Below are 22,684 nucleotides of genomic sequence, written 5' to 3'. Positions count from 1 at the left end.
TATTAAGGTTACATTTCAAAGGTGACCAGAAATAGAAAAACCTTTGATGTCACTACCAATCCGATGCAGAACATGTCCACCTTCTCTCTAACTTTCCAGAGCCTCCAGCCCAACAGGTGCAGTTCATCATCCAGGAATGAGAATTATCCCCTGGTCAATGTAGAGATTGAAGTTCAGTCCCCACCCGACAGCCGTATCTGCTGTCGTCACCCTTGTGGCTTCACGTGTTTTGTTTTCGTTTCTGCAGAAGCACTGACTCATTTTTTTTCTTCCTTGTATTTCATCTGCACCTTAGTAGAGGAAAAAATTATGTATAGATGCCTCTTTCTTCTCCTCAGATGAGACACTGGGTGTCACACCTATTTCCTTAGCTTCATATGTGAATTCAGGCCACAGAGACTTCCTTGTGGCCTTCGAGCACTTGGTGTGTCTCAGGGGGCATCTTCTGAAGTATTAATTATCTAACATTAGAGAAAACTGATACTGAGGGCTTCCTATGCTCTGTAAGGCAAGTTATAGCTGCTTGTGGTTTCATTCCCTATCACTAATATGAAGATGGATTTTTTTTTTTCCCCTCTCAAAGGAGAACAATGTCCTAAAAAGACTCGGGAATGATCTAGTAAAATTCCATATAATGTGGTGTAGAAAGCTGTGTTGCACAATATCAATCAGCTGAAACTGATGGATCAAATTGATGGATCAGCTCAGAGAGAGTGAAAGTGACCTGTCAGAGTCTTTGGCTTTGAATGATTACGGAACAGCCCTCAAAAGCAGAAAGAAAAATGAACTGCTCAGAGTAATGGAAAAAATGAGCTCCCAAAACAACTGGAAAATATTTAAACATTACTCCTCAGTGTATTTGTGAGCAGTAGAAACCAGCAAAAAGAAAAACAGCAAGGCACAATTACCATGAATGATAATTCTTACATTCAAATCTTCCATTTCATTGAAGTGCAGAAGGCAATTTTGCTATAGTGTGATTCTTTGAGGAATGTGGTATTCTGTAGAAAATTGACACGTGACAGATAAATATTTGAAAAGACATAACAATATTAATTTTTTAAAAAACCCAAAACTTAAATAAACTGTTTCTATTTTGATGAATTCAGCTTGTAAGTCTGGAAAAAAAATTGAGGCTCTGAGAAGTGGCCAGATGCAGAGATGAGGAAAAGCATCATAGAAAGCACAGTGGTGGTGTGAATTAATTTTGGGAAAGCAGTTGGAATTTTGCGGGCAGGGATGGCATCCTGTGTACATGAAAGCCTGAGGACACAGCATGAGCTCCAGCAGTATGAAAATGATGGAGAGCTGAAACCATGGGAGAGATGAAGCAAAAAGGTGCACAGAGTTTCAAGCTGGAGCTCTCCAAAACCACGGCTCACTGAACCACTTATGTGATGAATACAGTGCTTGGCAGGACAGGCAATAGTGAAACATCGCAGCCCGGACAGAAAGGATGACAAAATGCCACTGGTTCAATGGAAGTTACCAGAACAGCAGCATGTAATTTTACTACAGGAAATCCCCAGATTGTCATTCTGAGAGTAAATGGGTTATTTCTTAGCCTTGCCTTTTTTGCAGATGCACTGAACATCTGTACCAGAAAGAGTATTATTAATATTAAAGAGACAATACATGATCAGTCTTCCAGTGGTGAACTAAAAAGCAAGCATTTGAATAGAAAGTATGGACAAATACAAAAGAAACAGGGAAAAAAATACTGGTTTAGAAATACATCAAGCACTTCATAATGGATGAGGGAGACTAAATCAAATGTTTGCTACATCTTTGTAGGAATGTCTTGGGAAAATTCAAAACTGAATTTAGGGATCCAACCTACCACAGTTTTGAAAAACAAATTTCTTTACCCATGACAAAACAAAATGAAGGAACTTCATTTGAGGAGGTTTAATACTTTGGAAGGAGAGTAGGAATAAAAGGTTCAAAGGATTCAGTACATTTTCTTGTTAGTGCTAAAAGAAGTCAGACCCTTTGCCCAAGAATATACTCAAAAGAACTAAATAAATATGTAAAAAGGAAACATTTTCCACTACCTACAAGGAGAGAAATTCTGGAGATGGCTTATGCCAAATATTTTTCAACTCTTGATGCCTCAGCAGGCTTCTGGCAGCGTTTCTTAGACAAACAGAGGGTATGTTTGTGCACCTCCAACACCTCCTTTGGGAGACACAGTTTCCCCCAATTGCCACTGGGTTATAGTTAGCACCAGAGGTGTTTCACCAGAAAATACATCCATTTTTCTCTGATGAGGGACATGCTAAGACCTGAACAGATGACACTGTGAACTGGGAAACTCAGTAGAAGGCTAAGACCAATGTTTCCCAAATAACAGAAGTGCTGGGCCTTGACCAGAACGAGATAAAAATAAATGAGAACACCACATAGTGGGAATATTACTTAGAAGAGAAAAGAAGAAAGAAGGAAGAAAATGGACAGACAATAAGGAAGGAGAGAAAAAAGTAAAAGAGAAGGGAGAGGGACAGAAGGAAAGACAAAATGATTATTTGGAATATAAGTAGGCAGGAATACAAGGAATATAAGTAACTTAGTACTAACCATAACTGCTGCTATAAACTGTCTGTTTTGTTTTCTTGCAAAAGTCATTGAATGAAAATGAGATACAAAACTTAATAAAGTGTTTCAATGAGTTAAAGAAGTCTTATCCTAAGACCATGCAAAAACCTCTCCTAAAAGTACTGTCAAAACATCTGAGCAGTCTCCGAGAGACAAAGAAACTCTCAGTATCACCAAGCAGACAAAAAGACTACATTCTATAATGTATCATGCCATATATAATATATGCACTTACATAATAGATACAAAATATTTTATATATACACTATAGAATATATAACTAAATGGTAATGGCATTTCTCTAATTATATCAGCATTAAGAAAATATTGTTGCATTGCCAAAATAGGCACGACTAAAAGTAGCTCCTCACTAGAAGACACAAGTGTAGGATGGAATGAATTCAGATGAGTGATTTGATGCAGATTTGTCTGTGCAGTTGTGGAAAAAGGTGAAGTCTGAAGAAAGAGTTTCATAAAATAAATTGATTTTTTAAGAAACAAATCTAGATTCTGAATGTCAGAACAACTACAACTAAGAGTTTTCGAAAAATAAAGTGTTAATGCACAACATGGTTTTGAAACAAAATTTAAACCCAAATCAGTTTAATCAGCTTGGTTAAAGTTTGAATGTTAAATGCTTTTTTTGTTCAATTCTATACATTTAACAATTCCACAATTGCTAAGGCTTTCACAGCATGTGAGAGATTTTGTATATCCATAATATACACCCACAAATTATCTCTCTGTATAAAATTAATTCAGCATGTCAGAAGTATTGTCCTACTTCCTACATTTCCTAAGACCATTGATTCAGTCCATAGGCAGAATGTCTGAGGAATGCACAAACAATGGGCTTTGTGACCCAGAAGTATTGCAAAGAGGAGGAGAGAAATAAAACCCAAGGGAAACAAACAAGTGATGCTCAATACAATTTCTCCCCACACACTGACCAATGCCCAGCCCATCCCTGAGCAGTGATTGGCAGCTCCCAGCCAGCTCTCCCCAGCTGATGCACCAGGCATGACCTTCCTTGGTATGGAATATCCCTTTGGCCAGTTTGGGACAGCTGTCCCTGCCATGCTCCCTCACAGGCTCTTGTGAACCTCCTCACTGGCAGAGCATGGGAAACTGAAAAGATCTTGGGCAAACATTACTTAGCAACAAGCAAAACTTCAGCGAGTTACTGACATTATTCTCATGCTAAATCCAAACTACAGCACTGCACCAGCTACTAAAGAAGAAAATTAATTCTATCCCAGCCTAAACCAGGACACTAGGTGATACAGCAGTATAAAACTGTCGCAGCAGATTGGTGTTAGCATTACCTGCGTGCTTATGGGCTGAGTCATAACTTTTGTAACCTTTTTATAGCCATGCAACATGATATTAATACAGTCGGGTTCAACTTCAGTGTGAATAACCACATGAAGGCAGTGAGGAGACACAGGCAAAACAAGGAAATATCTGACTCTGAATGGTGGCACTCCTCCAGAGCTTTGTTTATCTGCCGTGCTACAGTGAACAAGTAAATAGATTTTAGGAAATAGTCAAAGCCATTATGTCTGCATGCATGCATGATCAAATGCTATGAACAAAAGGCTATCTTTGTGCAGTCCCTTTGGTACAATCTTACTATAGAAAAAAGTCATTTTTACACATCACAGCACATATTGGGGCAGCTGCAGACACAAAAGTAAACAAAAATGTTAATTTTTGATAAGTAAAAAAATAAAAATCTGTATTGATTTATTGTATCTGTGATTGATATAAGCCAAGGACAGAAACCAGAATGGTAAAATCAAAGAAATGCATGCTTTCTGGTGTCTCCAACACCAATGAATCCCCAAAAGGAATTTTTGCAAGAAACATGTATGAAATGGCATAGTTTTGTTAATGTCTTCAGAAAAAATCCTGATTACAAGAAAGATGCCTCCCTTATTGGAAAATACAGGCCATCTTACACCGTCTTACCATTTGGCTGAGCTGATGTTAGGAGTTACATGATCTCAGTGCACCCTGGGAAATGTAATCCTTAAGTACAAGAGAGAAAGGGTATGAAGAAATATGAGACTTTAGAGATAACTGCATGATGTAAGGTAAAATTGTAACATTTCAGGGTTATAGAAATTACTTCTTAGCCAAGCCAAAATTTGATTTTTGATTCAACAAGCTAATAAAAAATATTTAAATATATTTTGAATGTCAAAACATTTTAAATATTTTGTGAATGTCAAAACATTTCCATTTGATCAGATATATGAAAAATCAAATTTACTGAACAAAATGTTCTTAAATATTTCCATAGTAATTTTTTACTGCAGTTAGTTTTGATAAATATGAATAGAGAAAGAATTTAAACAACTAGAATTTCTCATTACATAAGCCTTGTCTTTTTTGCCAATACACATAACCCTAAAAAGGGGGGTTTGTTTGCATTTAATCAAGTTTATTTTCTTCATAGTTTTATCTTCTTCATAAAGATAAAATTTATCATCTAATTTTCATATTTTTTGCTACTATTAGCAAAAAAATTGAACACAAAAATAAGGACACAAAAGAATTATGCAGAGCTTACTTTCAAAATAGGCACAACTTTTTTTACCTGAATATTGTAAGTCAAAGTAAAATATTTTTCAAAATTTTGTTCCAAAGGAAATAAAACTTTCAATCTCCTGCCAGTAGTTGCACAATATTCTGATTTTGTCATGTACCTATATTCTTGAGCTTCTCATTTCCAATTTATGCATTATAATCACTTATGTAGATGTGGTACATTTATTTCAATATATTGCTAGAGTCTCTAGCTGGGGGATTTGGCTCTTAAAACTCTGCTTAAGGGAAAGACAAGTGAACTGGAAGTGACTTATCTCCAGCTCAGTCTTGTGCCTTCAGATAAGCCTGGGGGCAGCGTGCCAGTGTTTGAGGGACCGTGTCCTACCGTGGTCCCTTGATCTGCCGTCGCAGCGGAGGTAGGGCATGGGGACCCGCTTCTCTGGCAGCAGACACAGCAGTTGTGGATGTGTTACAAGCAGTGGATGCACCTGAGAATCATCACACAGGAATTAGAGCTTCCCCCCTCAAAAGGTGGCAGGACCAGAAGCACAACTCTAGTGCACCTCCACCAACGCACACAGCGTGGGTATCGAACAGGAGGAGCTGGAGGCCAGCGTGCATCAGGGATTCTGGGATGTAGTGGCCATCATGGGAACATGGTGGGAGGATTTGAATTGCTGGACAGCCATAGTGGAGGGCTTTAAACTCCTCAGAAGGTGCAGGCAAGGAAGACGAGGCACTTGGATGACCCTGTATTTTAGGAGTGTTGGTATTCATCATGAAATCAGAGTTCACAAAATGATAGTTTTGGATTCTCAGAGGAGGAAGGATGGGGAGCAAGCAGGAGTGCTCACTGAGCCATTGTCAATCATTTATGAACAGTCCTGACTAACTGGAGAATCCCGAGTTTACTGGAGGTTAGCTCAATATCTTGAGGGTTTTTTCCAACCCAAATGTTTCTGTGACTATCAGCAACCAAAGCAGGGCATGGTGTGGAGCGCAGTGAGGATCTGGGACTCTCACCTTTGGACCTTTGGCAATTTGCTCTGAGCTTTCTAAACTGTTTGACTCAGCTGCTTGCTACAGACTATATAAATGGAGGTCCAAGTCAGAAGGCTCACTCTCCCTGAGGCAGCAGGGAAGACTTGAAGAGGGAAGAAAAAAGAGAAAAAGAGCAGCAAGAGGGACCGGGGCTCACCATGGGCCCTGTGCAGCTCTTGCTGCTCTCCCTGCTGCTCAGCAGTGTTCTCACACGTGAGTATTCTCTTTTATGTCAGTGCTCTTTACTGCTTTATTTATGAGCCCAATAAAACAACAATATTGAAAAAAAATCAAAAGGACCAAGGCTTTTAGAAATAGAAAGGTTCAGTGTGGCAGAGATATAATTTCTTCCCTTCATGGGAATGGGCAGTCATAGGAGGATCCCAACGTAGAAAAGTCATTAATGTTGCCTGATGGCTTTTGAACAGATTTAATGAATTTTGCAACTTGTAAGGCATTCACTCTTTTTCTATAGCATTGTCTTTTTAAACCCTCATGGAGCTACTATGGTTTGGAAATACCATGCAGATGTTGCTAACCTATTTTTCAGCAAACATAAAGAGAGAAAGCAGTAAAGCAAATTGTATTTGGCAGGCAATTTAAATGCAATTTTGTATTGAAGGGACACAGTCATCAGTAAAAGAAGTAGGCCAGTAGAGGGGTTTTTCCCTAAGATCAGAAAAGACAACTGAGATCAATATGATGCTATGGATTGTAAGCTATCCTTGCTTCCCAAGAAGTGGCTTTTTAGAATACAGCTCTGTAGTGTTACCTAAGGCTTCAAGGAGCTTAAGGAGAAAAGTGATTCTAGTGGTATTTATGCAGGTCTGGTTTTATATGAAGATCTAATTCATCATATGGACATCTTTGTTCAACTAATGTTCTGTTCCTGACTGATGTTACACAAATGTATTGCTACACAATAAACCTTGTTTCTAATTGCTGTTAATGATATTAAAAATTTTATTTTAATAGCAATAGTAGTATTTCTGATGCTATTGTTACTGTGACTAATGTTACAGGCTATTTCTATAGAGTGATCTGCTTAGAATTTCCAGAATGAAAACGTGGAAAGTTTTCAGAGAACATTGTGAAAAGTGCTAGCCTTCCTGTGTGATATCCCAAAGAATGACATAGCATCCAATAAATGCAAAAAATTTAGCAGATTATATTTTATTTTATTTTATTTTATTTTTAACAGAGTCATATGGAACATATCTAAGACTGATTGGAGCAAAAAATTCTTAACTTGAATAAGCTTCCAACCAGCATTCTTTTCCTCCAAGGAATAAACTCTCAATATCCAAAAAAGATTTATTGGCAGAAAATTTTTGTATTAACCTTCAAAGTTGTCCTATTTTAAACATACAAAAACCAGAGTATAGCCATTCATCCATTTTGCAGTATTTTTGTGTGGTCAAATCGACTAAAATTTAAAAGTAAAATATGTTATATGGTACATTTCATCTGTCGTGTTACACAAACATTTTGTAAAGAGCTTTTCCAGTTTTTAATGTTGTTTGTTTGGCTTTTTTACAGAAGAAGAATCACCTGAAAGTGTAAATCCAGGATGTTCAAGTGAGTGATGCTTTTGCATATCCTTTTGTTATCTTATGTCACTGTTTTAACTGAAAACATCTTTCAAAGCCTGAGTTTTCCTAATCTTTTCATCTGAAATAACTTAAATGGAAGTGATGGTAATATTCTTAAGTCCTTCTTGCCATTTATTTTAAGAATTCAATTATCAATTAGGCTTGGTTCAAATAATTTTTAAGCTTTCCTAACACTGGACAAGCTGAGGTTAAGTTTTTGAACTTTCTTAAATAAAGTATTTTCTGTTGGGTTTGTGGGTTTCTTGTTTGGTTGGGGTTTTTTTTATTTATTTCTTAATTGTCAGATGCAAATTCCTTAATCCAGAAATCCCTGTTTACCATATGTGAAGCTTTAACAGTGAGGTTAAGTACACTACACCTCAGTGTGGACTGAATCTCACATTTTATTTACCCTTCACAGCTGCTGCTAAGCCCACATAATTGCACTTAGATTTCTAACTAAATACCTGTAGAATAAATCATCAACTCTGTCAGCAAGGACAGCAATTTCTTTAAACAAGCCAGGAGTCAGGAAATGCTGACTTTATGCCCTATCTTTGTCATGAACTCTGACTGGTGCTGACTGCTCGGTTAGATACATAATGTTCCACCACAGGGTCAAAGTACTGAGCGAGTTCGTTTGTTCTTACTCTTCAGGGTTTTTTTTCCCTTTATTGGGTGCTTTAGCACCACCTCCAGGCAATTTGGTTAACTTCAGATGGCTGAAACACCTCAAAGACTGCAGGGCTTAATTACCAATTTCTTGTTTATTTTTTGATATAATTACTTATTTGTTATGTGTATGTCTAAGCTTATAATTTCTCTATTTCTTTTTCATTGATTTCTGTTTAAAAGCAGGAGATGAAGCAATAATTTTCTCTCTAGCAATGTAGATACTGGCATTGCAAATTTTTCTGAGTGAAGTTAGAGACTAGGATAGCCAAAAGTGACAGGATTAGTGATGAATCTTTAATAGCAGCTAAATCTAGGGTTAAATAGATAATGTAATTAAGTTCTCAAATGTTTTTAAGATGCTGATTACTATATGACAGTTCGTAATTATTGCAATAATTCTGTTTAGCAATTACATGAAAATAATCTCAGCTGAAGTACGTAAAGCTTATAAAAGTGATAGTGCAGTGAGGAAATGAGATTTATAGTAGTAATTTGTTGTCCTCCCTGTGTATGAAATGGTGTGACAGAAAGGGCAATGGTAACATTGCCATTGGCTTCTGACGTGACCAAGATTTGATAAAAGAAGATTAAGCTGCATTCCTGCAGGCACAGGCAGGCAAAGTCATACAGATTTGATGGTGGGTGTTTGGGTTTATACCAGCATTACCTTTCTTTGGTTTTTCTATAAAAATAAATTGGGCCTGTGTATGGTCAGGCAGTCACAAATAACCACAGAGGAGCAATTGAGGAAATTGCCTTTCATTTAGGATCACAGCAGAATCACTTCCAGTGAGTTGCTCAGTCTAAACCAGAGGAACAGTAATTTTTGCTTCAGATTGATTTAGTCTTCTCCAACACAGACACTTCAAGTGCCTGATCATCATCTTTAGTTTGAAACAATGGCTGCAGTTTTGGTGGGAGTGAATTGTGATTGAGGATATTGTTTGGGTTATGTTGTTCATTTCAGACACCAAAGCAATATCTTATATTTCTATATTTGACATAGAGACTATTTTTTCTTTATATTTCTGTTAGCACTTTCATTCATGCTTGCACGGTTTAAAATTACAGAGGGCTGGGTTTGAGGGCAACAGAAAGAGGTTAAATACAGGTGGAATTAATTCCTTTGAGGAAGTCTATTAGGTTTTTGATAGAAAGAGAAACACCTCTGGAAATACTCCCTCCTACAAGAGTTCTGGTCATAATTTAGTGCTTTTCCCTTGTTCTGGATGTTCTCCAATTAACTAAAGCTTATGTCCATTGAAAATAATCTACCCTAGTAAAATTTTCTGATCTAATAAGTGAATTAGAGTAAATCATATTTCAGAGAGTCTGAGGCAGAAAGATCGTCCATAAATTCAGGTGAAATTGTATTGAGAAATGGTAGTTTTGGTGTGTTGTCTATTTCTATGGTTTTTGCTTTCAGTCTCAGTCATGTGACTGGTAAAGCAGCTCCTTGTATTTGCAATATGATGGAAAAATCTGAACTGAAAGGAATCTTTTTATTACCAATTTGAACACTACAATTTAATTGACTCGATTTAGAAGCCATGGGGTAGTTTTAAAGCAGTTTCACACTTCAAGTTTTCTCCTGTCTTTCTCGTTTGCTTTTTGGGCATGATTTGAAGGACAGGTGGGGTCACAGTGTCAGATCCCATCCGAGCAGTGGACCCCAAAATTTATGCTGCTCCCAGAAGTTTTGTCCTATGCTTCAGAAAGTATCCAACTGACATGAAGGCATCACTTCTCTGTCTGAAAGATATTCTGTATAAGGAAGTAGTGGGAGCATGGGTCTTCAGGATTCTTTTTTCTGGCATTCATTTCAGTTACACAACACTGAGCACGCGCTGTAAGGATTAATATGCATATCCCACCCAGGTCATAAAACCACTCTCATTTTCCCAATTGCAGAGGATGCAACCAGATTTAAACCCCTCAGAAAATATGTTTACTCATATGAAGCAGAGACATCCAGTGGGGTCACAGGAACAGCAGATTCTCGAAGTGGCTCAAAGATCACTTGCAAGGTAGGCAAAGAGGAGTAAATACACCCAGCTGGGGAGTGAGTACTGAACAGCACGGGAGCTGGCAGCTGGGGAGCATCCTTCACTGATTTTACAAACAAGATCATCTTTTTGGAGGCCACATATTGAGAATCATGAAGGCTAAGCCCCTCCCTGTTCTAGACAGAGGCACTGAGGATGGCAGAAGTCCTTCATAACTCTGTGCCTGTGCATTTCAATCCCTGGCTGTACTTTTACATGAGAAAGGGGCAAGACCTGGTACTTCAGTTTTCCTTAGCTCCCAGGCTTGGTCTAGCAATGTCCATCAAACATTCTAGAAGTTGAATTAAAATAACTCATTATGCCATGAAAATCACATGAGAGCCTGCTGATGGTAACTCAAGACAATATAAGGCCTGTAGGAGTAAAGGGTCCCATAGGCCATTTAACTACCCAACATCACCTTATCTTGCCTAAAACTTTCTTAACATAATGTTGGTTTTGACAGATTTTTCTCCTGAAATTGAGTAACTGTGAAAATATTTTTATTTAGTACATACTGTTCTGATAGAGTCTAAACATATTGATCAGTGTAATGACTCAAGTTTTCATACAGTTCTAATAGTCAAAATTCTCAGAAACTAAGTTGCTCATTTATATGACCCATGCTATTAGCCAAGCAAATACTTGCCCTCTTATCTCCTCCATGGAGTTACCTTAAGCTATTTAGAGCACATTGGAGTCTTTCCCAACAACTGGTAGCAGGGTGATCCGGACACTTTACAAATCCCAAGGAATTTTCAAAGCAGTAGCAGGGTGATCCTGGAAATGTGATAATGCTAAAAGGAATAACAAATAATATTTGTGTTTTCAGGTTGAGCTGGAGGTACCCCAGCTATGCCGCTTCATCCTGAGGACCATGCACTGCTCCCTGAGGGAGACATTTGGTGTTGACACCGAGGGAAGGGCTATTCTGAAAAAGTCCAAGAACTCTGAGGACTTTGCAACTGCCATGTCAAAGTAAGCAATGTCAATTACCATCAATACTTGAGACCTTAACATGGAACAGGCTGCAGTGTAAAACTCCACCCTGATTATGTTTTTCTAGGCATGGAACACATTTCATGATAACATGGTAGATTTGTAAGCTGGTTCCACAGCAAAACTATCCCTGATACACTTAAGAGTTAACATAGCTCTCAATTGCCAGTAGAGTAGGGAATTTTACATACAACATTTTCCCCGGAATGGTTTCTTCATTTCTACATCAGGAGGTTGTTGGGTAGTGCCCCAAAAGATTATTGCAAGTGTAATTATTATTCCTTCTTGTAAGCACATTCTCAAATGGCTGCACTCAGCTGGTTTAAGATAATATTCCTTTGCTAACAGACTGTGCAATAGAAAGGCATTTGAGACTGAAGTCCAGATTTCCAATCCCAATCTCTAATGGCCTGTGTAGCTAACCTTTTCCCTACCTATTTGCTTTTGTGAGTAATTTCTTCTACTCCCTCCACTCAGCTAGTCTCTGTTGCTTGTCAGTGCATATTTTAGTCATGCAGCTTCATGCTCCTTTCAGTGCCTCAGTAGTCATCTTGTCTCACTAGCTATAGATCTCAAACAAACTAGAGACAGTGTTAAAATATGTTTTACAGAAAACAGTTAAGGTTTTCTTTAAAGACTCAGATTAGTAGTGAATCTTTCCCATCATTTCGTAGTTTATTGCAGTAGTTAATAATTATCCCGTTCTAAAAATTTATTTATCTCCTCTCAGCATTTATGCAACTCCAACTTTCAGCCATTGCTCTTAGTATTTGCTTACCCTTAGATGACGTAATCTGGCGAAATCAAAATGTCCTTGGCTAGAATTTTGCTGCTTTAATAGTAGTACTTTCTGTTAGTAACAGCAGTGATTAGTAAATAATGATAGACCAAGATAAACATGATGCTTTATCTCTTGCCCAGTAAGTTATTGATAACATGTTCTTCACTGTGTGGCTTTAAAATGATTTCATACTAATGTTGTTTTTCTGGGGGGCAGGAATGAGCTAAAATTCAGCATTCAAGATGGAACAAAAGTCAAGCTGTATCCAGAGAAGGATGAGCCTCTGAATGTACTGAATCTCAAGAGAGGTATCATCTCAGCTCTCCTTGTGCCAGCAGAAACAGAGGAAAACATAAAAACAATTCCAATGGTAGGTTTTTTGAAAGCATTCACTTTATTGTGTTAACCAATGGAAAAAGCTCACCTAGACAGAGTTATTCCTGAACATCATTTTCAAAAGGCCTGGTGTAGGGGTCCCAGTTGTTGGTTTCTCTGGGTCTGGACTGAAGGCACTTGAGACAGTAGCTCATGTTCAGACTCAAGTGTTTATTATTTCTGATTAGTAAAACAGTCTCACTGCTGTGAATTGGGCAGCTTTTCATTAGAAGGCACAAAATGGCCAACAATCTCTTGTTATAAACTCTTTTAAGACTAAACTATCCAATTAAGAACTGACACCTGGATTATTTTCCCTTTTAAGTCAATAACTGATCCCACAGAGCCCACAATGCTGACTTCTCTGCCCAATTACAAAATGCCACCCAAACCCATGGAGAAAAAGGAAGAAGAAGCATGAAGAAGAAACCCCAGATGACACCCTGTGCCCTCCATCTTGCTTCCATCCACAACACACTAAAAATCCCAAAACCAAAATTTCTCACTGAGAGATACACCTGCACTACTCTCTATAATCTATTTCACACTTTTGAGGATTCTAGTCTATCTTGAGATCTAGGAAACATTCTCCGTGGTTGAGGGTCAAAGTCAGTGCTCCCCTGGGGGTCAGGGCATCCCTGAGCAGACAGAGAAATATTGCCAGAGCCCTGGGTTTCCATAGCCTGGACATTCAGATCAAAAAAGGTGCCTTTCAGGTAGATCAGAAAATGTCTGACAGCACGAGCCAAGGCACTGACTTCTTTCTTCTTTCCAGGATACTGTGTACGGAAAGTGTGACAGTGAAGTTGAATTCAAATCCAGAAAAGGAAATGTTGCAGAAGATATTTCAATTACCAGGTACCTGAAAGGCTGTGACAGCTTCAGTCCCATCAGAGATCATGTCAGCCCCATTGCCGTTGTAAAAGGACTAGTAAGTATGCCATTAAATTTTATATAATGTAACATTTTTCACACCAGCACTTAAAATGATAAATAACCACTACCATGACTACTTTTATATTTATTTTTTGAAAACACAGTTTTATTGCACCCTTCCATTAGGTCAGACTGCAGTATTGTTGGCTGTCAATAGAGAAAAACAGATGCTGAGCAAGAGTGTAATTACCTTCTTTAATGTTCTATTTTAAAGGAGAGCTTTTCATATATGGATTTAGTACTATTCATTATTCAATAATCTATCAGAGCATAGCCAAACTGGGTCAAAATTTTTAAAATTTCAATATTATCTAAAACATGTAGACCTCTAAAGCTCTAAACTATGTGTAAGGTCCAGGAGGATAAGGCTCTAGATGCCCTAAAGTAGTGGTTTGGCAAAATGTTCAGTCTACCTGTTAATTCACAATGATCAGATGCAGCTACTTGCATGAATATTGTCAGATTTCTTTTTGATATGATGGCATCTGTGCTTTTGGGTGTTTTAACTTAAAAAAAAAAGGTTTTAAATAATGCGGAAAATACATTTTATAACTTCTGCCACTTCTACAGCTTTTTGTAGAAATCTTTCAAATTTCTGTCATGAGACTGAACATCACAGTTGTTACAAGGGGACTGAACTATTCTATAAATTACAAATTGGTTTTATGAAGGAGCCTTTGTTGTAGGCAGCAGGGGATCAATCATGAAGTGACTACTAACCCAAGTACCTCAATAGGGCCTGAGGGAACATTTCAGTGGGATTTTTGCCTGAGAAGAGACTTAAGTCCAAAGATTGTTACTGGCACAATTTTGTCTTTGTGTAAGAATTCCAGTTATGCACCTCCATTTCCAATATGCTACTGTTAATCTTACAGTAAAACTGTGTTAGCCTTTAAAACTCTGTTTCCTATCCTACTCAGTAAGCTGACTGCCAAACTCTTTCTTTTACAGAACACCCCGTTATCTGCCCTTCTGAAGAGCACTCAGCTCTGTCATTACAATATAGATGCAAAGAAAAGGCACATAAGAGATGTTGTCTGCAGTGAAAAACACCTGCTTCTGCCTTCCTCATACAAGTAGGTTGCTCACTATTTATCATTAGCCTATATTTAAAAATATCCATTTTAAATGGTGAGGTATCACATTCTGCCCTGACTTCATCCCTAAATGGACATTTTGTTTTGAAGAAGGCAGGAGGCCTGTCAAGCCCTTGTAAAAGCACTTGGACTTAACTAAAGCACTAAATTTGTCTTTCTTTCCTAGAAATCGCTATGGTGTCATGACAGAGGTCAACCAGACTCTGAAGCTTGAAGATACCCCAAAGATCACTAACAAAAATTTTGATGGAGGTATGGCTGCAATTCTCAGTATTACAAATAATACAGAGACAAATACAAATACAGGGAATTTTTTTAATGAATTTTTTTATAGTGAATCAATTAAAGATGAGGGGATCAAATAAACTCATAATTTTAAACGAAATTTTATCAACTTAATAGGGAAAAGTTTGAGTGTAAAATGGGAAAACCTGCGAAGTTTAAAAACACCCCTAATTTTAAATAATCTTTGTGTTTTCATTTTAATTTTAAAAATGTATAATTTTCTTGAAAAGTAATTTTATTCTTATTTGAAATTAGTTTAATGTACCCTTTTCAGCTACCCTTAATTTCTTAAGCATCTTTTAGCTGCAGTGCCAAATGTAAGCAATCCATTATTAATATATATTTTGTTCTGAAGCATAATTTTCTGACCTGCAGCTGTTAGTCCCAGTCATAAAATACTTCGTATAATATATATTTATTAAAAGTTTAAAAAGAAAACTATGCTAATATGAGAGTTGTTAAGGAATAATCTTCATGAAAATACAAAAGAATGTATACAAATATTCAACTTTTGGGGCAATCATATTGCATTCCACAGCATTAATTTTGTAAACTGCTCAGCTGGTAAACTTCCACAATTATCAGATTAAATAATGTGCAGACTTTGTATTTATGCTGAATGTATGACAGAAGATAAAAATTAACACAGCTCCCTGATAAAGACATAAAGAATGCATTTTTTGTCCAATTTCCAGATGCACTGGAAGAGAAGGGACTTGCCCTGGAAAGTACAGATGCCAAACTGCCCAGGCAGGGTGATGCTGTTCTGAAAACCCTGCAGGAAATGCAGAAACTTGCAGCCTCCCAGGAGAACCAGCAGAGAGCAAGACTCTTCTACAGATTTGTTTCTGGGCTGAGGAGTTTGCATAACAGCACTCTTGGCTCTCTTGTTCCAAAGATGATGGAAACCTCGAGGTGTGTTTCAGCAGTTCACAGTGCAAGAACACCACACATCAGTGCCATGGCAAAACCATGCTATGGTTGATGATTTGCTGCAAATGGTTTTAAATTAGAGGTGTATTGGATGTAAAGAGTGTCTTTCAGAAAGATAAGTGTTATGAGAACTATACAGAGAGGGAAATAAGGAAGGGAGCCTCCAGCCAACTGTGTGTCCCTGACACAATCCTTTGGATGAGTTTTTATAGCCAAATATCTATTAAGCTTTGCTCAAAGACAATGGCTGTAATTCCAAACCCCCAAGTGTGATTTATAGCAAAGAACACAGTTTTTAGTGTGAGACTTCAGCAGACATGGAAGGGTGCTGCTGTTTGGTCTGACCCTGCCCTCCACTCCACACCCTTACCCTTTAGTCTGAGCTGGACTTGAGCCAGTTTGCACATACTTTATGTCCTCCATCTGTAAAGGAACTAGAGCCTCAGTCTGGCTCAATATATTAGATGATAATACTTAAAGTTGTGGAAAAGTCTGTTGTGAAGGAAAAAAAAAACCAGTATGTCTGTGTAATGATCATATCATTAATACTTGTTCTAATTTAATTGGGTTATTAGTATAACTTGTAAAACAAAGAAACTTCTTTTTGGTAAGAATTTTCATAATTTGCTTCTGGACACACATAAGCTTACATCATTTATATTAAAACACCTTAATAAACCTGCCCTATGTTTGTTTCAAACAGTCAACATGCAGTGATAACTGCAAACAGGAAATTAATTAATAAAAGTCATCTCTTCTCCTTTCAGCTCCATCACTGTCCAGGCCCTGGCCCAGTGTGGGACTCCAGAGTGCTACAGTGCAATCCTTCAAATCCTGAGAAGTGGAACTGTGAATCCACTGGTGGCAGACCTGGTCACATACACCCTGGGACTGTTGCCTTCTCCAACTCCACAAAGAATACGGGAAATTCTTAACATGGCCCAGTATCAGCCCAGCAGAGCTTCATTCTATGGCTTGAGTCATTCTGTTACTAAGTGAGTGAGGATAGCGTGCAATTGCACAAAATTACAGTGCCTAGAGTAAAACCAAAGAGTGTTCACTTTGACGGATATTTTTATTTTCATGTATTTGCTCTTTAGGAATAAAATATAGACATTTCCTGATTTCCTTCTGTTTCTGATGTGTTTATCTATTTCTTTAGGTTCTACAATGAGAAGAAGATTGTGACAGAAGAAATAGCAGATGTTGCAGACTTCATGGTATCACTGCTTGGCACTGATTGTTCTGGGGAAGATGAACTCACATACCTCACACTTCGGGTATTTTTATTTCCTTCTTTCCTTATGCAGGCTATTATAATACTTATATCATATCATATCATATCATATCATATCATATCATCATATCATATTATATTATCACATCTGTTAACTCTACTTCTCTTGGTGGAGAGGAAGTTTTTATCATCTTTCTGTGTTTTCCTCACTGCCAGGCTATTGGAAACATGGGTGCAGTAATGGAGAAAGCTAAACCCAGTGTGAAATCTTCTCTGAAGACATGTATCAGAAATGAAGCTTCATCACTTTCAGTTCAGAAAGCAGCCATCCAAGCATTCAGGAAAATGACAATTACTGAAGAGGTAAATTGGTGGAATGAACCAGGATAAACTGTTCTTAGTTCACCTTGTCTGTTCACTGGAGTTACTGAATATGCAAAGCTATTCCCATTGTTTCAATTCTGCTATCTCCTTTCAGCTGACTCCAGCTTTTCAGAACGCCTTTAGTAAGTTTCCATACACATACCTGGGAAGCCTCCTGACTTAGTGGGTGTTGCTCTTTTGAGATGCAGTTTCTTTGTATAGTCAGGCTCAGTTTAAATGTCATTGTTAACAGTACTGGGTAGATGTGTGTTTACAATGCAGTGACATTACAGCATCCCTTACAGAACAGGTACCATTGTACAGAGCATTTCTGCTCAGTACGGTGAGATAGTTTCAATATTGAAAAATTTCTTATCTAAAAGATATGCTTTCATTTCCAAACAAGGCTTAAAAAGTCTGGGAGACTGGAAACACCTGAAACTCATATCCTCAGATTCAGTTTAATACGTTTAAATTTTTTAATTAGTGCTTAGTTTTAAACTATGTTTTAAATTTTTCTGCAGCAGTACATTTTGAGCATCTTCTTTTCCTAAATTGAATGATCTTTTTTCCAAATTTTGACAAGTCGTCTGCACTTATGATTCCAAATGATCAAAAATCAGAATTCTTAAGTAAAAGTGTAACCTGTATGTACAAGATAAAAAATAACAAGCAAACAAAAAAAAAGATAAGGGGAAAAAAAAGAGGGGAACTGTAAATTAAAAATACAAGAAAATAAAGGAGGAGAGACTATTTACAAGACTGTTTGCAAGTGAGAGAACAAGGGGGTATGGGTTCAAATTAAAAGAGAGCAGTTTTAGATTAAACATTAGAAATAAATTATTTACTATGGGGGTGGTGGGGCTCTGGCTCAGAGAAGTTGTGGATGTCCCATCTCTGGAAGTGTCCAAGGCCAGGCTGGATGGGGCTTTGAGCAGCCTGGTCCAGTGAAACGTGTCCCTGCCCATGGCAGAGAAGCTGGAACTTGATGGTTTTTAAAGTTCCCTTCCAATACAAACTATTCTGTGATCCTCTGATTCTATGAAACTCAGTTTTAATAAAGCAATAATTTCTATGATGTTTTCTAGCAAAAGAAAGTTTAACAAAATAACTTCAAAGAAACTGTTATGATAGGCTGTAGAAATAACGTACAAAAATGGGTATACAGTCACTAAAGACTTGGACTCGGTGATCCTTATGGGTCCCTTCCAGTTAGAATATTCTGTGATTATTTCACCCTATATATTCCCAAAAGGGTTTAGAAATATCATCCATGAGCCAGTTCATCAAAAACCTTTCTCTATTTGTGTAGGACCGTTCAGCCCTTCTCAAAGTATTCCAAGAACTAGATGCACCCACAGACAAACGTCTAGCATCCTATCTCCTAGTGATGAAAAATCCCTCTCCAAGTGATCTTGCAAAGATTTTGAGAGTCCTCACAAAGGAGAAGAGTGAGCAGGTGAAAAGCTTTGTTGCCTCACACATTGCCAACATCCTAGACTCTGAAGAACTGGACATCGAAGAGTAAGTGAAATTTAGGTGCATATTGGTCTCATTGGAAGAAAAAAGTTTCGACCATAATTGCAGTAGTAGTTGTCTAGCAGTGGAGTTTTTGACTGGCTTTTCTGTTTATTTGAACAAGCACATCAGCTGAGTAAACTGGCTTTGTCAGGATAGTGTCAGATTATAGTCTTTTCCTTAAGTCTTATGTTTACTGTTAAGTATGTGAAGAGACCTATCCATTAGCAATCAGCACAGCTGTATGAATGTCTGCAAAGGCATAAAAAAAATCCCTTAACTAAGATTAAACAAGTGTTTGGAATGTATACTAATCATATTTTAATTGCTGTCCTCTTCCCTAGTCTGAAAAGCCGAGTTGAAGAAGCTCTGAAAGGAAATCAGCTCCCAACAGCCAAAGATTTCAAAAAATTCTCACAAAATTATCAGATTTCAAAAAGAGTTTCTGTACCTGGAATTGACCCCATCTCTGCCAAAGTAGAAGGAAATGTGATATTTGATCCAAGCAGCTATATTCCTAAAGAGACCATGCTGAAAACCACCCTGCATGCCTATGGATTCGACCCAAGTGATGTCTTTGAGGTACAACAATTATCAAAAACATTTGCTAATATTCAGCTGCTTTTTTTCTCATTTCTGTTTTCTTATAACAGCTTTCTGTGAATAATGTATTTTTTTACAAGCCTACTGTGACTTCAAGGGGACTTTGATTTGGTCTCAATAGGCTTTAGAGCAAGCCATTCGTTATGTGATGTCACTTGCCACTGCCTGGATGGGCGACCCTTGAAGTTATTAAAGGGCTCAGGGTAAAATGAACCCATCCATAACAAATTGACTTTGTGCTAATGAATCATCACTGGCACACTGAAGTACTCATAGTAGATTTTAAGTAGGATACCACCTATGCATATGTTTTTTGTTGAACCTCACCATACAGATAAAACGAATTATAAGACATAGTGTTCCATATTTGCGTTAAGAGCCGTGGGCTTCTAGGATACACTTTAAATGCATTTTTTGCTCCCCAAAAATGTTTGTTGTAAAGTTCCAAAGAAAAGGTGGCAACTTTCTCAGTTATGCCTTGTCCTTTCTGTTCATTTCAGCTCGGCTTGGATGGAAAGGGATTTGAACCAACACTGGAAGCGTTGTTTGGAGAGAATGGATTTTTCCCAGACACTGCAACCAAGGCCTTGTACTGGGTTGATGGCAAAGTGCCAGAAAAGGTTTCCAAGGCACTTTTTGACTATTTTGGTTACTCACAGGATGGCAAGCAGGATCAGGTACAGCTTGGAAACATTCTCTGTGCAGCACAGCATTCCTATTTTTACACAGTAATTACAGCACTTAGTGCTTTATTCTATATGTTCCTTCTTCTTTATGGTGCTATAAACAGAAATCTTTAATGTCATTTAACTACATGTTTTCTTAATTGTATTTGGAGGGATATTTGTGTGGAGAGAAATCTATAAGTGCTTGAACAGAATAGCTGACATTCACAAAGTACCTGTTCTAGATATATACCTTACATACTTCTTATAAATCTGTTTTATTGCTTTTTGCCTGAATTTTCAGGATATTGTGAAAGGAATAATACTTAACCTTGAAAAACTGATAAAAGAATTGGGCAGCAAAGAAGCTCCGGAAGGAAGAGCATATCTAAGGATCCTGGGAGAAGAACTTGGGTACATGAAACTCAATGATTTTAAACTGCTGGGAAGCTTGATTTTAAAGAGTGTTAAAACTCTTCAGACTGTTCCTGAAATGGTACGTTTCTGATGCAGCAATGTGCATTATCAACTTTTTTTTTTTTAACCAGATTTTTTTTTAAGATTTAGATTGTATTTAACTATTATACAAAAATATTTGATACCAACATGAAAATAAAATTATTTAAAATAAAATATTCAGGCTAATGTTGAAGGACTCTCTGAGAAATCTCTGAAGACTCCGCATTGCCAAGTGGCATCCTCCTGAAAGATTGGTGAGGGGAAGAAAAAAGGGAATGTTCAGATCATATTGAATTATTGAAATATCTACTGGAACCATTTCCAAAACTTTGGCACTGGCTATTAAGTTACATGACTAAATTTTAATTATGTAAATATGTGTTAATATTAAAACTGTCATCCTTGTCATGTTAAAAAGAAAAGATGTAGTACATTTTAAGAATGTTTGGTAATATCCTTCTTTCACTGAAGTAAAATAATGTTTTGCCATTGACTTTGGGGAAACCAGAATATTACATGGTATCTAAACAAATTCACCTTTATTTACGTATGTTAAGGTAAATAACCTGTGTGTGTAAAGGCTGGTAAAAAATCTGGTATTCATTTAAAGTTCAGCTTTTGCTGACAGTCTTTAGTATATTTTTTGAAGCAGCAAATCTGTGGAAATTAGATTCTTACTCCATATGAAATTAACTTTTGGATTATAGAGTTGCAATCATTCCCTGATCAGTTTGAAAAGTACAAATTGTGCATATTCCAAAGTGTGGATTTGTTAGTGTTCATTTCCCTGTTTGATTCCCAGATTGCACAAGCCATCTCAAAAGGTGTTGACAGGGATCTATTTATCCACTACATATTTATGGACAATGAGTTTGAGCTTCCCACTGGAGCAGGTTTGCAACTGAAGTTTGCCTTGTCTGGAATAGCAACACCTGGGGCAAGAGTAGCTGCAAAGCTTCATCAAAAAAGCGTAAGTTCCAATAGTTGTCTATTTTTTTTCTCCTCCTAATAATCTATATTTTAATTTATGGATTAAACTGTAACAGTAGAAACATTTTAAAGATTTCAAAATGTACTCGATATTAAAAAACCCTAACACATTAGAGGTCTTTGGTTAATTTGTGGATGACATTTAAATTAGATCAAGAAGTAATGCATATAATAAATTAAAATGAGACATAATAAAATTTATGAATTAAAAGTACGTCAACCACTCTTTCAAAATTAAAACTTTTTGATCAGTTTCTCTTTCTCCCCCTGCACTCAAAATACAACAATAGAAAAGCTACAGTATGTGAATTTGCTGTTCAAGCCTTAAAGTTAACTAAAAATTTTGTTGTGGCCAATTCAAAGAGAAAAAAATTGATTAGCAGTTAAAAAAAAAAATGAAAATTGAGTCAAGTAAAATACTTTCTCACCTGAGAGGAAAAATCCTAAAATTTTAGCAAGGAAAAAGCTTGTGACACTAAATTAATTATCCACTTAAAATTAAAAGAAAATAATTTTTTCTATTCCTTTTTACAGTTCTAATAACTACCTTGCTCTAACCTAGTCAATATTTTGTAAGAATTTCTTATTAGCTTCAGTTAATCAAAAATTTAATTTTCTACCACATACAAGATCTAAATAAAAATAAGAAATAAATCCTCAAATTTAGTACTTGCTGCCCTTCAGTTAGCTTTGGAATAGTTTCCAGAATTTTGCATTCTGTCCCTTCTTTCTTAATGGCCAAAGCAAAAGCTTGACAATAAGCCTGTGTGTGTTTAGAGAAATTTAAATCTTGGATCCATTTCTTTTTTGTCATTTTGTTTGTTTGCTCACTGGCTTTGAAAACTGCTATTTTTTATTTTTTTTTTTTGTTACAATGGAGAACTGGCTCTTGTCTTCAGATTTAAAAATACAAGCAATTAGCTCCATGTATAAAATCTTTCT

The 22,684-nt window shown here is 37.0% G+C and overlaps 1 protein-coding gene across 1 annotated transcript in view; it reads left to right on the top strand.

Moving 5' to 3' along the window:
- Positions 1-6,261: 6,261 nt before the first annotated feature.
- Positions 6,262-22,684, top strand: part of APOB (apolipoprotein B) — a 35,595-nt gene continuing 19,172 nt past the window's right edge. The window contains exons 1-17 of the mRNA XM_009095659.4: positions 6,262-6,402; positions 7,729-7,767; positions 10,368-10,483; positions 11,334-11,479; positions 12,498-12,651; positions 13,432-13,587; positions 14,544-14,668; positions 14,856-14,941; positions 15,670-15,889; positions 16,675-16,902; positions 17,070-17,187; positions 17,361-17,507; positions 18,820-19,031; positions 19,370-19,607; positions 20,129-20,305; positions 20,598-20,789; positions 21,555-21,722. Of these exons, the coding sequence (XP_009093907.4) occupies positions 6,348-6,402; positions 7,729-7,767; positions 10,368-10,483; positions 11,334-11,479; positions 12,498-12,651; positions 13,432-13,587; positions 14,544-14,668; positions 14,856-14,941; positions 15,670-15,889; positions 16,675-16,902; positions 17,070-17,187; positions 17,361-17,507; positions 18,820-19,031; positions 19,370-19,607; positions 20,129-20,305; positions 20,598-20,789; positions 21,555-21,722 (2,577 nt within the window). The 5' untranslated portion in view covers positions 6,262-6,347. The remainder of the gene's footprint in view (positions 6,403-7,728; positions 7,768-10,367; positions 10,484-11,333; positions 11,480-12,497; positions 12,652-13,431; positions 13,588-14,543; positions 14,669-14,855; positions 14,942-15,669; positions 15,890-16,674; positions 16,903-17,069; positions 17,188-17,360; positions 17,508-18,819; positions 19,032-19,369; positions 19,608-20,128; positions 20,306-20,597; positions 20,790-21,554; positions 21,723-22,684) is intronic.

This window comes from Serinus canaria, chromosome 3, assembly GCF_022539315.1.
Source record: "Serinus canaria isolate serCan28SL12 chromosome 3, serCan2020, whole genome shotgun sequence".
Taxonomy (NCBI): Eukaryota; Metazoa; Chordata; class Aves; order Passeriformes; family Fringillidae; genus Serinus; species Serinus canaria.
Note: the sequence above shows the minus strand (reverse complement) of the source record. Positions and strands in the feature narration are given on the sequence as shown.